Below are 12,227 nucleotides of genomic sequence, written 5' to 3' on the forward strand. Positions count from 1 at the left end.
GGGAAGGGGTGGTAAGAGGGGTGGGTCCTGAGGGGAGGATGGTACTGATCCATTTCTCAGGTGGGGAGAGTGGATCAGGGCCTCCAGTTCCACAGGACTGGGGGCCTGCCCCTCCTCCCACATTCCAGACCTGGCCCGGAAACCCCTCACTCCTTCCTCCACCACCTCCTCCTCCCTGTGACTACAAAAGACAACAAACTCTCCATGGCTCATTTACTCTGATAAATCAACCAGACAGACAGGCCAGGATGGGACCCACAGGCTGGTGGGTGTCAAGACATTCCCCCTGCCCTGGGCCCAGCCCCCATCTCTCCTGCCCTCCTTAGACTCCTGGGCTCCCAGCAGCCCCTCCAATCACTCACCCCAAGATGTCCCAGACAGTGTTAGCCCCCTCCCCAAAATTCAGATGGGGAAACTGAGGCACTGCACAGACAGATATGTGCTCATGGTCAGCACTGGGGGACGCAATGAGGCTGTGTCAGGAGCCCAGGCAGGACTCAGCTGGTTGTCAGTCCAGAAAGGCAGGGAGGACTCCACGCGGGCCTGGTGCTGGGACTAGAGGGGGCTGAGCAACATGACAGTGTGGGCGGCCCTGGGCAGAGCCCCACGGAGTGCCACCCACTCCACCTTGGGTGCTACAGGAGCCCATGAGGCCCCCGCATTCTAGCTGTTGCTCTGCCCAGTGTAGCATATGACCCACAAGAGCCACCCATGCTGGCTGACCAGCAGGTATACAGGCAGTGGACTCTGCCCTTGGGACAAAATGAGAGGATCAGCACTGAGCCCTAAATGGGAAGAAACAAGGCTCTTGGCTGGTGCAGAGACCTTAGAGGAAAGAGCATGTCCGGGTAGGAAGCCAAGGAAGGGTCACGATGGTGATGGGAGGAGGTGGAGGCAAGGGGGTTCCAGGGGGAGGAAGGAAGGAAGAAGTGGGGGAAGGGGGGACTGGAGCTAAGGCCTTACATCCCAAAGGTTTCCGGGTCCCTGGAGGAGCCTGTTGCTTGGGGGCTGTCCCTGCCCTGCAGACATGTAGCAGAGAGGCAGCCCCAGTGAGAACATCACGTCAGCCCAGCCAAGACCTCGCTCTGCCACGGGCTGGCCTCCTGGACCCTAGGCCAGCAGCCACCGCCCAGACCCCATTCTTTGCTGGGTCAGGATCAGTGGTCAGGGTCTGGAGCCCAGGAGGCCTCTGCCTTCTCCCTGGGACTGCTCAGAGCCCAGGAAAGGGTTGGGGGGGTGGGGCCTGTAGGTCTGCCAAGCTCAGGCACCCACGTGAGCTGGGCTTTGGATTGAGACTGGAGCCTTCTGGCATCCAGGCCTCTGGCAAGAGCCCTCTTGCTATTTCTAAGAAAAATGCAGCAAAAATCTTCTCTGCTTCTCCAAAGCTCCAAGGACTCCCTTGAGGCGGAGCTCAGATTCCCAGGACAGCGCCAGGCCAGGCCAGGAAAACATGCTCTCAACCTTGCCATGAAGAACCCCAAGTGAACAACCCAGGCCTGGTTAGCCCTAGGACAAGCTGCAGGAGCCAGAACAGTGCTCAAGGGGCATGGGGGTGGTGGCGGTGGTCATTACAGCTGCTCATGAGCACCAGCCAGCCTGGGGTGTTCATCTAGTGGGGAGCTCCTTCCAAGGTATCCCCTCCATGAGTGCATCTCTGTCATTGGATTTTGCCCAATATTATCTGGTACCTCTGCCATGAAAAAGAGAGCTTAAAAACCACAAGGAAAATGTGCAAACTCTATATCCTAGCACTGAGAGCAAGACTCTATCTAGTATCTTGCCCTTTCCCCAAATGTTGCACCACACACACCCCATCTCTGCTCTTGCTCTTCCCTCTCCTGCCATCTCCCTTCCCCCATTTGAGATGTAGCCTCCTCCATGAAGCCGGCCCAGATGCCCATGTAGGAATCCTCAGGGGCCCTCTTGCAGTCTTTTCCAAACACCATCTGCCTCTCCAAAGGTTAGAAATCTAGAGGGAGAGGTGAGGCACTGAAGACTCCTTGGGGACCCCAGAATCAGCCCTCACCTGTCTGCCACTCTCACCCTCTGAGACTTCCTTTGCTGGGGCCATAACTGTATTCACAAAGTTAATCCTCCCCAAACCATAATGAGGTCAGCACCATTCTTACCCCCTTTTTCCGGGTGAGGCAGCAGGGACACAGAGGGACTTCACTATGCAAGGTCTACCCACAGCCAGGATGCAAGCAAGGCAGCTTGGGCCCTCAGGATGCTGCTTCCAAGGGGCCACTGTCATCCCCACCTTACACAGGGAAGCCAGGGGTGGGAGAGCTTAAGCCACTTGTCCAAGGTCACACAGCTGACGAGGGTAGAATAGGGGTCTGTCTGCTTTCAGGGTCTGCCTTCTCAATCACCACCAGCACCACCTCTGCATTCTATCAAATTTAAGCACCCTATTCCCTGCCCTGGGGGAGGAGTTAGAGGTCTCCCATGAGTCAGGAGCCAGGTGACCACAGCTCTGAAGACACCCTCTGGGCCTCTACCACCTCTGGAGGGGTCACAGGGTTGGAGGTGCACATACACAGGTGCAGACAGCCAAGAGCCCACTCTGAGGCCGTTGCCTTGCAAGCCACAGGGTGAAAGATGCCTTTATGGGCCAGGATGAGATTTTTATCTTGGCGGTTTCTCTTTAAATTCTTTACGATTACGAAGCAGCGGGGGCTGCCAAGGAACATGATTTACTCCTTGAGCATGCACCAGCTCCTCACTCAGTGCCAAAGGAAGCTGGAGCCAGGGAGGGAGGGGTGGGCATCATGCCAGGGAACCCGAGACAAGGCCTGTGCTGCGGAGGCCCAGTCAGTGGCGGTCCCATCTGAAGCTTGGCTGGACCTGGAAGGACCACAGCAGAAGGCCTCTGGCCCTGATCTGGCTGACCCAGGTTCTCGGCAAGCATAAGGACCTGCCCTGCTCTCTCGAAGAGCTGATCCCTGGCCAGCTGAGGGGCAGCCAGCCAGCCCTGAGGACCTCCCAATTCTCGAAGTGGTCACTTCCAAGTCCCCTTTCAGAAGTGAGGCAGCTCTCATTTCCAGGAGAACTGAGATCCCAAACACAGGGATCTGGACTCAAGTTCATACTTTGCATCTTCCTTCCTCCCTCTTCAGGCTCATCCTGGAATACCCACCCTTCCCCAGTTGGCTAGCTCTAAGTCCACTGTAGCTGTCAAAGCCACCTGACCCCTACCCAGCTCCCTGGTGCCCTCTCTGGCCTCTGAAGTTCCAAGCCTGTGTGGCTGGCCAGGGAGCCCCTGGAGGGCAAGGGCGGGTCCCCAAGCTCCCCAGCCCCACTCCCACAGTGCAGTCAAGCCTGCTAAGTTGAGGTTTGTTAATGACACTTACATTTCAATCCATATTCACCAAGTACTCACTCCCCCTTCAGTGAAGTAAACGGACTGTGACCCCTCCTAACCTCCAATCTCCTCATTTCCTAATAAGGAGACCTGGTGACTCTGGGTCTCTGATGCCACATGCAAATGATGTAGGAGGTGGCACTGTGCTGGGCCATTAGCCCCAGAGGCTCAAAGGCTGGGCTGAGGCGGGTTGGTGGGGAGTGATCAACACCCACCTCTTAACTCTCCACCTGCAGAACATTGTTCCCACAGAGCAAGCCAGATGTGCCCTGAGTCTGAGAAGGTTGACCCCCAGGGCTACTCTGGACATAGGAGCCCTCTTCTCTCCTGGACCTTGGTTTTCCTTCTCCGAAAAGAGAGAGCTTCCTAGGGGTCTCTGATCAGTGGTGGGGCTGGGGTGATGGAGGGCTGGATTTATAGGACATAAGCAAACCCAAAGGCTAATCTTCAGTGGCAGAGGGCACAAGACGCCTGCCAGTTCTAACCCAGCCCTCTCCTTGGAAAATGAGGCTGGGCAGGCTAAAGGTGGCACTGCAGGGTCCTGGAACCCTAGCCCTAGCCCATGGGAGAAGGCTGTGCCTGCATCCCCCAACCTGCCCTCTACTCTCAGTCCTGAGACATACTGAGACATCAGGTCGAGCCTGAGTGACCCAGGAAGCCTCTGGGTCCTTTTCCTCACAGGAAACCCAGGGGGCACTCCTCCCACCTACCAGGCCTTGGAGGGACTACCACTTGGTTATCATCGTGGGTACCTACTGTTACTTCTATTATTTTCATCTTTCCTGACCTCCCCAGGTGAGGTGACCTTCCACTCCATCTCCCTACTCCTGCCTCAGTTTCCCCATAGCCCAGCCACCTCATGTCAACACAAAACCCCTTTCCCGCACCAAACACCTCTTGGCCCCAAGTCCTGGCCAAAGCCAGCCCAGGCAGCAGCAATGTATTGTGGGGGTGGCTTCCTGGGAAAAAGTAAACATTCCCCAAGCTGAACAAAGGAACTGGCAGGGCCGTCACACCTCCCTGCTGCATCAGGAGGTGGTACCCCAGGGCTTGAACCGTCTCAGGAAGAGGGAAGGGAGTTTTTTTTCTCCCAGACTTGGCCAGTGATTCTGAGGTTAAGGGGACTCCAGGCACAGGCAAAGATGGTAGGAAGACAGAGGGTCCTGCTGGCCAGGCTCTCTAGTCCTAAGCATCCACGAGCTCTCAAAAACTACCTCTCCTGCTCCTGGAAATCTTCCCCACTTGACCACTCATGTCTGCCTGACCTTGGCTATGCTGCTGATGGAAGCTCAGGAGATGGGCCATAGGAGCCCCCAACCCTGACTGAACCCTAGGCCCCTTCCTTACACCCTCTTGGCTTTAGGTCTGGCTGGGGTGCCCAGGAGGATAGGCAGGCAGCAAGCCCAAGCCTGGCCCAGTTCCTGCCTTTGTTCCCTTATCTTCCCTGAGCAGCATGGCCCCTCATACCAGCACCTCCGGCTTGGAGGGTCTGGCCTGACCAGGCTGGAACTAGCACCTCCCAGCTGTGGAGGGACCCAGCCAGGGGAGGGGATATGCCTAGGCTGAGTCCCTGAGGTATGCCAGTGGCTATATTCATCTAAGGCACAGATGGAGAAACTGAGGCATGGAGTAGGAGTGACCACCCTTGCTCTTAAGAGTGCCCTCTCTGTGCCCCTCATATATACCCGGGAGAAGCTCCCCACAGCCCTGGCCACAGCCAGGCCAGGACTCAGGTTCTGTAGGTGTTGGTCTCCATTCTCAATGCCACCAACACTCTCTGGGGCCCTACTCCTCCCTGAGAGCCACGACGTACGCATGATCTGGCTGAACATCCAGCCCGGGGGGTGCATGGAGCCTGGGGTACAGTAAATCCCAGGTGGCATGGACCAACTGGGTGTCCACTGTCTTTTCAGCCAGTTTGACTGTGAGCATTCCTGCATCTTGTTCACTGCAGAGTCCCCAGTACTCAGCACAGGGCCTGGCACACAGTAGATGCTTGAGTATCTGCTAAACTAAGTGACATCTCAGCAGAAAATTAGGACAGGAGATCAAGTAGGAAACAGGAATGGTCATTCAGGGCAGGGAAACCTGCGTTTGCCAAGGCACAGAGGCCCAGGGATGGGGTGGCCCCAAGCAGCCTACAGCCCCACCCCAGGCAGCCACAACAGTCAGCACCACAGGCTGGCTGCCAGCGAGCTGGGCTTTTAGTCACTGCGGGTGTCGGCTTCAGAGCTAATTGAGAGGGAATCGACCTGACCGATGTGGGCGTCAGGCGTCAGCAAGGCCAGGACTCCAGGGTTCTATTTCTGGCCTCGCCTCTGCCTCGTGCCTGACCTTGGCCCTGCCCTTGCCTGAGCCTCAGTTTCTCCCTCTGGAAAACAGGAACAAAAGCCTTTGCCCCATTGCCCCTGGCAGGTCCAAGAAGGTTTAAAATGAGTGTACAGAGGACCTCCCTATGTCTCATTCCTCCTGCTTCTTCTCATGGGTCTCCAGGGTGATGACAAAAATAATACCCAGAGTGGATGTTTGAGCTCCAGAGTCCCAGGGGTGTGGAGACCAAGCCACCTCTCCCTTCTGTGTAGGGAGGGGATGCCCTACTCCCCCTGCCAGCACCCTGGGCTGGGAAAGGGGTGAGAGGGGGATCAGGTCCCTTTCAGTATTTATTAATCTGCTCTGAGGCATTCCACCAGGGAAGGGTAGATGTATCAGCAGAATAAATATCTCACCTTCCCAGGCCTAGGAGAGGGGTTGTTTTCCTACAACGCAAACCGATCAATTCTGCCCATTTCTCAGGCCCTGTGCAGGACTCCTTTCAGGTACATCCTCAGAAATTCACTCCCCTCCACCATCAAGTTGCAGGGGTGGGATGAAGCCAGGACAGGGGCTCTACTGGGAGACATGGGAACACAGTGAGGTGGCAGCTGGGCCTCAGCCAAGTGCGAGGAAGGAAAGGTCAGCCCACTCTTTCAACCCTAGTAAGTGTGCCCAGAAATCTAGCCAGTCAGGGCTGTCAGCCCCACCCAGGGTAGGCAGCTGGACAAAGTGACCCTGGGCCAGAGGAGGGCCAAGGCTGAGAAGTCAGCAGCGACCCCAGGTTCCCCAGGCCCCAGCATGGCCTCTGCCCCTTATCCCAGGCAGAGGGTAGACTCTTTGGATCATGCACATCTTTGAGGAAGAGACTGGTGAGTGAGCCATCTGTACGCCTGGGTACATGTGCCATGCATGTTCACCTGCCTAGTGGGTTAGCTGCAAAGGTGATGGAGCTGGGGGACCAGCCTCTCATTCTGCAGACCTCAACTCATCATTAAAACCTTCCAGTGACTTCAGGCAAAGTGCTCACTGAGGATTTCAGGCCTGTCACAACACCACGTGCACTCCTCGAACTCACCACGTGGCCTACCCTCCAGTCACAGCCAGCAGCTCCCTCCCCAATTCCTGGGAACCCCTCCCACTGGAGACCCAAAGGAAGGTTCCTCAAGCACCCAGGAATCAAGAGCAGGTCCTGCTCCTCCAGGTTCCTGAGGCCTCAGTGTCTGCACAACTGTCTAACCCTCCATCCAAGGGACTGCCCAGGGCAAAACCAGCAGCAAGGAAGGGCTTCTGCAAACACAAATTTGAAAGGTGTGACATCTCACACAGAGGGAGATGGTCTTCGGACCCTCGCCCAGAGACTTCACATTCTGACTCTAGGGACCCAGACTCAGAACCCTTCTCTAAATGTCTATGTAGTCCAGTCTCCAGCCTTTCCCAGCAAGTCATCACCTCCCTGTCCCCTCCACACATACCAAGGGTGACCCATGTGGCGTACAATTTGTCATGGTTTTGCTTTGACCTCTCCTCTCTCTCCTGTGCAACAGGGCCAAGTGCTCTGGACAGAGGAGGACACTAGGGGACAACAAGGCAGCCTCTTACCTTTGAAGGAAAGCCGGACCCGGGGCATGGCCAGGAGGTGGTCCTGGGTTGGGGTGGCTGGCCAGGCCCCAGTCAGTAGGGAAGCCCAGAGGAGGAGACCAGCGACAGGCATTGTGGGAGGGGCCTAGGGCCCAGGAAGCAGGCGGCCGTCTAGACACCTGGGAGGGGGAACCAAGATTGGAATGTGTGAGGCAGATGGGGGTGTCCAGCCCTACCAACATTTCCCTTGTGTAATTCTGCCCAAGGTAGCTCAGTTTCCCTATCTGAACATATAGGGTGATGGACGTCTCCTTGCTCACATCTTCAGCCTGGGGCCATGAATGCCCCAGTATGCAAACTTCATATACTTTCTTGTCCCTGCCAATAGGCCTGAAGACCAAGCAACTAGGTGCAGCCTGGGGTCACCAGGGCTATCAGAAGCCACTGGAGACTCAAACCCTCCCCCCACCACAGCACCCTGAATTCCATTCACAGGTCAAGCAGACTATCTTACAACCCTCTCCAGCTCCCAACAGGCTCTCTCCCTTGCATCCTCCCTGAATCAACATGGGCTGTTCCTTCCTTTTCCCACCTCAAGGAACAGGGGAAGAGATGGGTCCAGTCCTGCCAGCTCAAGCCAAACCTCTCCCCCCAGTATAGGGAAATCTGACCCTGATTATTGGGGTTGGGGCATGAAAGAGTGGAGGATGAGTGAGACACATGCAGACAGCCTAGAGTAGAAGAGAGACAGTAGCCAGAAAAAGAGAGGCAAAGAACAGCTGAAATATTTTACTGAAATCACAGCAGGAGGTATCCAGGTCAGACATACAGAAGGACTTCCTGCCATGAAAATTTCCAGTTCTGCCTATAGAGAGCAAAGAAGGGAAGCTAGGATGGCCAGCAGGCCTGGGGCAGGGTCTGAGCTAGCCTCAGTGTCCCCTGCAGAGCTCCCATACCCCCAGCAGGCCCAAGTCTCCAGACAATGTTTTTCAAATATTGTCTCCCCAGGCAGGCTGGCTGTTGGGTAAACGCAGCCCAGCACCAGTTGTCAGAACATATTGCTCCCTCCCGGCAAAAACCAGTGCCAACTTCCCAACCCCCCCACCCAGATGCACTGGGGATGGGGGCACTAAGAATGACAATGTGAGCCCCTCCCCCAGATCTGTCTGATTATTTCTTTCTCCCATGGGAGGCAGGACCCCAGGCTCATTTCTAGGAGCTTGGGGTGGGGTGGGGTGGGGGTAAGAGGTATTATGGCCTGTTAATTCCCTGCAGTGGCTAACATACACTGAGGCAAGGCCCAGGCTTCACATCTGACCATCAGGCCCTACTGGACAGACCCTGATGCCCTCCTTAGACCCACCTCCCTGGATCCCTTGCCTCTCCTGCCAGGCAAAGCATTGATAGTTCGTCAGACAGGAAGTGCAGCTTAAAGCCTCCTCGCCCATTCCCCAGGTGGTGCCCTCTGTGGAACACCCTCTCCTGAGTGCCTGACACACCTCTCATGTTCCTTCAAGATCCCCCATCACAGATGCTCCCTCCTGGGGAGGCGGGCTGAGGAAGAGGGGAATCAGAAACACCCCCTCCCCGAGTCTGCTGGGGCCCAAAGCTGCAGCTGACCGAATGGCAAGCGCTGATGAGGGGGGCAGATGGGAGAAAGGGCTGTGCAGCTACCATTACCCTTGGGGTACACCTGGGAGGCCCCCACTAACAGTTGTGGATACACACACATCCACATTTACATGCCTGCACATGTTCTCACAAGCATGTAGTTGCTCAAGAACTTGACCTGCTAGTTGGGTGGGGCTCAAGGAAGCTGGGAGACACTGTCCTGGCTTGGGGAGGACAAGATGCAGCCTGGGTCCCTTGGAGAGCTTCGATCCTGTATCACAAGGGATTCAGGGTGACTAACCTCCCCCCCTACCCTGTGACCTCATTTCTCCTACATCCATTTTCATGGTGACAAGGTCAGGATCACCACAGACAGTGTGGAGTCCCCCAAGGTGTCCAGGAAGGTGGAGGGTCTTGCTTCACTGGGCCGCTACAGGGACCTCCCACAATGCTTTGGCCCTTTAAAGGGGTGAATGGGGGATGTTCAAATCTGTTGGGGCCTCAGGCCCAAGTCCAGGTCCCCTCTTCGGCAGCGGCAGCGTGGGTGATGGAAGGAGAGTTGGAGAGGGAAGAAAGAAGAGAAAGAGAAGGACAGAAAGAGGAAAGGGAAGGACATTTCCACAGTTGCTTCCCCTCTGCCAGCCCCTAGATGCATTCCACTCAACCTCAGCCCCAGAGAAGCCCCCAGTGTGGCCCAGCCCAGGTGGGTGGACAGAGAGGGAACAGCCACCGCCACCTGGGAGCCCACCAGGAGGAGAGCGGAGAAGGAAGGAAAGAAGGCTGGTGGGAGGGAGCAAGGGAGGGAGGCAGGCGGGAGGGAGGAGGAGAGAGGGAGGAGAGAGGGAGGGACGGAGGAGAGACGTTCGAACAAAGAACCGAGGAGCTGGGGCTGGCAAGGGGTGCAGGGAAGGGGCCGCCAGACAAGGGGGTCTGGAAGCACCTGGGGGCGGGGCAGGGGGCTAGGAGGTCGAATTGTCCAGCCTGATCCAGACTTCCCAGGCTTGGAGGGGAGGCCAGGAGTGGACAGCCTGCCTCAGAGAAGGTTGGTGCCTCTGAGCTGAGAACTGTCTGGATGGAAGGGAGGCAGGAGCAGGGGCTGCGGGGGAACACGGTGAAGAAATTATTAACAGCACCCACCCCCACCTAGCTCCACTGATACTCCCCTCATCAGGCCAGAGCTCCTTCCTGGCTCCTTGGCTTCCCCCTCCCCCAACACCCCATGGACTAAGAAGCAGAGACACCCCAGTATAGCTGGGATTGAAACCCTTTCATGGTCAGGGTTTTCCAGTCAAGGTCACCTAGGCTTGGCTCCATCTTCCCCCTAAGATGTGCCTAGAGCAGCAGGGGGCTGAGGCTGGGCTCCTGGCCTTCTCTCCCCAACCCCCGCACTTCTGGGCCTCGCTTCTTCAGAACTGAGGGATAGCAGCAGAGGTAGGCGTGCCCAGTGCCCTTACCTTCCAGGACACCCTACCCCAAGGGTCTAGGCACACTCCCTCTGCAGCTTGGGGGAAGGTCCCAGCTCCATCCAACCACCTGGGCTGGGATGAGCCTCCCAACCTCTGGGTGCAGTTTCCTATCCCTGCAACTAGGACAAGGGCTTCTGGGAGACAATCTGGATGAATTCAGGAAGACAGGAATCCCCAATCTGACCCAGCTCCAGGGTGGATACACCAGTGACTCCAGTTCAGTCCCTCTACCCCGGGTGTTCATGAGCTGATGTTCACAACACAGTTATCTCAAGAATTAGAAGTTATTTATCCAGACAGGCCTCCAGCTCTAGCTCCAGCTGACCCCTCCTGCCAGCCCTGCTTCATTCCTTGGCCACCTTGACACTCTCTGGTCTCACCTGCTCTAGGCAAGCCCAACAAGCTCCTAGTGTCCCCTGCCCACTTCACCACTGGGGCCCCAGTCTGCTCAGATGGGGGGCTTGAGTGTAGGCTCTCCCAGCTCACCTACACCCCACATACAGCAGGGCCCCCAATCCAAGCAAGACTCTCTGCGGGAAAAGCAAACCCAAACTAGCAGCCAGGGGTCAGGGGCTGGCACAGAGCTGGGAGAAAAGCCTTGGGGCTGGCTATCCTCTGGCCCTGCTGATCCTGGAGACCCTCCACGTGAGGGCTGCCAATATACCGCTTCCCTTCTACTGGACGATCCCAGATCCACTCACTGAGGCAGGGAAGGAATACCTACTAGGGAGAGCTGCCTGAGGCGTTAGTGGGAGAGCTGAGCCAGAAGGGGCATCAGGCCTCCTGCTCCAGGAACAAGGCGGTGGAGGTATACGGGAGCACCCACTGACCCAGAACGTTTCGCAAAAAAGTTGCTTTGCACACTGGTGACCCCGCAGGCCACATCATTCACTCATCCCTACATCGCCTCAATGTTGAGGGTCCGGGCAGCCCAGACAGGTACAGCGCCCACACTGGTCCGCGGGAGGCCCCCTGGCTCTCCAAGCCCCGCGCCCCAGACACTTCCTCAGAGTTGCAGCGCCGCGGGTCCCAGAGGGACGGCGGGGTGGTCCGGCCGCCTTCCCGCTCCCTCCCGGTTCCCGCCGCACTCACCTCTTCCACGGCGGCGGGGCCTGGGCTCCCGAGCGGCGGCGGCGGCTGCGGCGGCAGCAGAGCGGCTCCCGGTTGGGCCAGTTCGCTCTAGCGGCCCCCCGGGGCCATGGCCCTGCCCGCGCCCTCTCGCCGCTGTGTCTGAGCCGGGGTCGGCGCCGCGGCCCCGGCTTAACGGGTTCCTTGGGCTTCGGGTGCGTCAGCAGCCGAGTCCCTGGGCCCCATCCTGGGCCATGGGAAGGCTCAGGGGCGCTCGGGGCCGCCTCCCCCGGGGTGGGCTGCGGGCGCCCCCTGGCCGGCGCGCCGAGGGCGCATTCCCCGGCGAGGGGCGCGGGCGACGGCGCGTGCTGGGCTTCGGGGCGCTGCGCTCGGCTCGGCCCAGTGGCGCTGTGCTCGCCCTGGTCTCTGGAATGGGGCCGGGCGGCTGCGCTGGGCTGCGCTCGGGGTTCGCCGGACGGCGGGCGTTCGCTCGCTCGCTTGCTGGCTCTGGTCTCGCGGCCGCCGGCGGGACCCGGCGCTCGGAGCCGCGCGGGGAGCGCCGGCAATTGGCCGCCCGTGGGCGACATTTGCATAGCGCGGCCCCGCCCCGCCCGCCCCGCCCGGCCCCACCCCCGGGGCGGGACCCGCCCGGCCGCCGTCCCGCCCCCGCTCCACCTGTCCGCTGGCTGGGCTCGGGGGCTGCCAGGCGGTGGGGCAGCCTGCGCCCGGGGGAGCTAATCTGCACTCCCCGCGCCCCCGCCCCGGCTTCGCGGGCGGCGCCCCCGCCCCGCCCGGGCTTTGTCTCTCGGTGGATACGCGCACAGCGC

The 12,227-nt window shown here is 58.5% G+C and overlaps 1 protein-coding gene across 3 annotated transcripts in view; it reads right to left on the reverse strand.

Moving 5' to 3' along the window:
- SEMA3F (semaphorin 3F) overlaps positions 1-11,956 on the reverse strand; it is a 28,261-nt gene extending 16,305 nt beyond the window's left edge. For 2 of the 3 annotated variants that reach the window (XM_074344862.1, XM_074344861.1), the window contains exons 1-2: positions 11,425-11,953; positions 7,277-7,434 (exon numbers count right to left, since the gene is read on the reverse strand). In XM_074344862.1, the coding sequence (XP_074200963.1) occupies positions 7,277-7,388 (112 nt within the window). In that variant the 5' untranslated portion in view covers positions 7,389-7,434; positions 11,425-11,953. Of the gene's footprint in view, positions 1-7,276; positions 7,435-11,424 lie in introns of all 3 variants that reach the window. The other variant, XM_074344863.1, reaches the window with a different exon arrangement.
- Between the last annotated feature and the right edge of the window lie 271 nt (positions 11,957-12,227).

The sequence above is a fragment of the Camelus bactrianus genome, chromosome 17 (genome assembly GCF_048773025.1).
Source record: "Camelus bactrianus isolate YW-2024 breed Bactrian camel chromosome 17, ASM4877302v1, whole genome shotgun sequence".
Classification (NCBI taxonomy): domain Eukaryota; kingdom Metazoa; phylum Chordata; class Mammalia; order Artiodactyla; family Camelidae; genus Camelus; species Camelus bactrianus.